Below are 2270 nucleotides of genomic sequence, written 5' to 3' on the forward strand. Positions count from 1 at the left end.
GGACGCAACATTCGCGTGTTCATCTCATTCAAGAAGCGCGTCATCCTGGGGCGACTTTTGGTCACGCATCTTAGGTACGAATTCGGTACGAATCGCGACCCGTTGTAAGCAGGCCATGTAGTAGGATTTCCCAGTAGCCTAAACCTAGCTTGGTAAACCCGTCGAACTTGGTCCATCTTATACAGATCATGCACATACACTTGCTAGTCCAGTCGTTGATTTGCATAACATGCAAACACATGTTGACACGGAATCCGGTCCACCTGGAACTCGCCATAGTCACATCGATGCAAATGGAGGTCGACGGCATAATTCAGTCCACTTGGCATCTCACGCACTTCAAATACCTCATTCTGCCTATCAAAGCAATTAACCTGGATGTTTCCTGATGCAAGTTGGTTTGCATGCAATTTCGAGGTCACAAGCTCAGAAAATACATTGTCAGCATTAAATCGAGCCTCCGCCTCGACTCTTTTTCGGGTGAATAGCTCGTTAAGCCTGTAGAATGTTGCTTTGACAAGTGCAGTGATGGTGAGATTGCGTGCACCCTTCAAAATAGAGTTGATGCATTTGACTAGGTTCGTCGTCGTGTGACCCCATGGATAACCACCATCAAATGCCAATGCATACTATTCGCGGGGGATTCGGTTTAACCAGTTAGTGTAAGCCTCGCCCCGTTCTCGTAAACGCTGGTAATGCACTTCGTACTCGCGCACCGTCCTCGAATATCCTGCACAATAACAAAAAGCAAACAAAAAAAAGATGACAAACACTTAATGAAGGTAACTCTGTTAATAACGAACTTCGAATTACTCAATGTTACCTATATTGACGACAAGTTTTTGCAGGTACGGCGCCTTGAATTTTCTCAGAAAGTTCGACTCAATATGCCTGATGCAAAACATGTGGAAAGCTCTAGGAGGTGACCAAGCTCCGTTACTGCGAGCCACAACTGCATTGATTGATTCGTGTCGGTCGGATATCAGTCACACACCATCCCGAGTCACAACATATTGTCGCAGGTTACTCAGAAAAAAGTCCCACGCATCAGAAGTCTCTCCCTCCACAATAGCAAATGCAATTAGGACGATATTGTTGTTGCCATCCTGTGAAATTGCCACTAACAGACAATCCTTATACTTTCCGTACAAGTGAGTCTCATATTGGCTTACAATGCTTGAATGCTCTAATGCAGGGGTAATAACTCCAAAAGACTCGATGCAATACCTGAATATCACTCACCAAGTCATCGTCTTGATATGCAGGCATAGTCTCAAAATGGACGACAGCTGATGGCTCCTTATGACACATGGCCTCAAACCATATAGGCAACGCTTCGTACGATGCTTCCCAACCTCCAAATATTTTTTTCTACTGCCTTTTGCTTAGCCAACTATGCTTTCTGATAATTGACGGTGTAGTTGAACTTTGATTGCACTTCTGCAAAAACTGATTTTACCTTTAACGAGGGGTCAGCCTCAACCAACGGCTTTATTGTTTCTGCAATTGTGTTCGAATCCAACTTTGAATGATCTTGAGAAATGATGGCTCTGGTACAGGTGTGAGTAGCATTATACCTCCTTATAACCCAACAATACTTTCTGCTGATCATGCTAACCCTGATAAGCCAATCACACCCTGACCCATATTGTGTACACTTCGCATAAAATGTCAACGGCTCTGACTCATACACCCGATAGTCTACACTTCTTCGGATCATATACTCTTTCATCGCCTTAATAATAGCTTCCCTGGAACTGAATTCCATACCCATGGCAAATTCACCATCTGCGACAATAGAAATTTCTGCCGTGATGGCAACCATACGAAAAATACTTAATACACGAATATTTAATAACTGAAATTAAAGGTAAATCAATACTCACTGCATCAATTATGATATAAATAAACTTTATGATATAAATAAACTTTACCTCAGGTTATTATCTCAATCTAAACAAAATAAAAAAATAAACACATAATTACCTAAATATTTAACTAAATATTAATTTATATTCAACTAAATCAATAACTAACTAAAAAAACTATTATCTTAAACTTACCTAAATAAACACATAAACAAATGTTAATTGAGTATATTTTCACATGTCACTTAACTATTTCGTCCATCGATCAAGATAAATTATTACAAAATTCTAATCCTATGATGCACGGACACTGACACGGACACGGGACACGACACGACACGAGACACGCCGACACGCAAAATTTAAAATCTTACATGACACGGGTACACGCATATATATAAA

The 2270-nt window shown here is 40.7% G+C and overlaps 1 protein-coding gene across 1 annotated transcript; it reads right to left on the reverse strand.

The window, feature by feature from the left end:
- Positions 1–203: 203 nt before the first annotated feature.
- On the reverse strand, positions 204–1311 carry LOC107615246 (uncharacterized). Its single transcript, XM_016317343.2, has 5 exons — positions 1228–1311; positions 995–1106; positions 824–952; positions 717–730; positions 204–629 (listed from the first exon to the last, which is right to left on the reverse strand). Exons 1-5 carry the CDS (start codon positions 1309–1311, stop codon positions 204–206), a joined length of 765 nt encoding a protein of 254 aa, XP_016172829.2.
- Positions 1312–2270: the final 959 nt, after the last annotated feature.

The sequence above is a fragment of the Arachis ipaensis genome, chromosome B9 (assembly GCF_059453495.1).
Source record: "Arachis ipaensis isolate K30076 ecotype BB chromosome B9, ASM5945349v1, whole genome shotgun sequence".
Taxonomy (NCBI): Eukaryota; Viridiplantae; Streptophyta; class Magnoliopsida; order Fabales; family Fabaceae; genus Arachis; species Arachis ipaensis.

Bases quoted from the DNA above. Each gene is read 5' to 3' on its own strand.
- LOC107615246 (XM_016317343.2), bottom strand. From the start codon at position 1,311: ATGTGTCATAAGGAGCCATCAGCTGTCGTCCATTTTGAGACTATGCCT. The intron at 1,107-1,227 runs GTATTGCATCGA...GCAATTTCACAG, and splicing joins ACTTGGTGAGTGATATTCAG to GATGGCAACAACAATATCGT. The intron at 953-994 runs GTGTGTGACTGA...CAATCAATGCAG, and splicing joins ATATGTTGTGACTCGGGATG to TTGTGGCTCGCAGTAACGGA.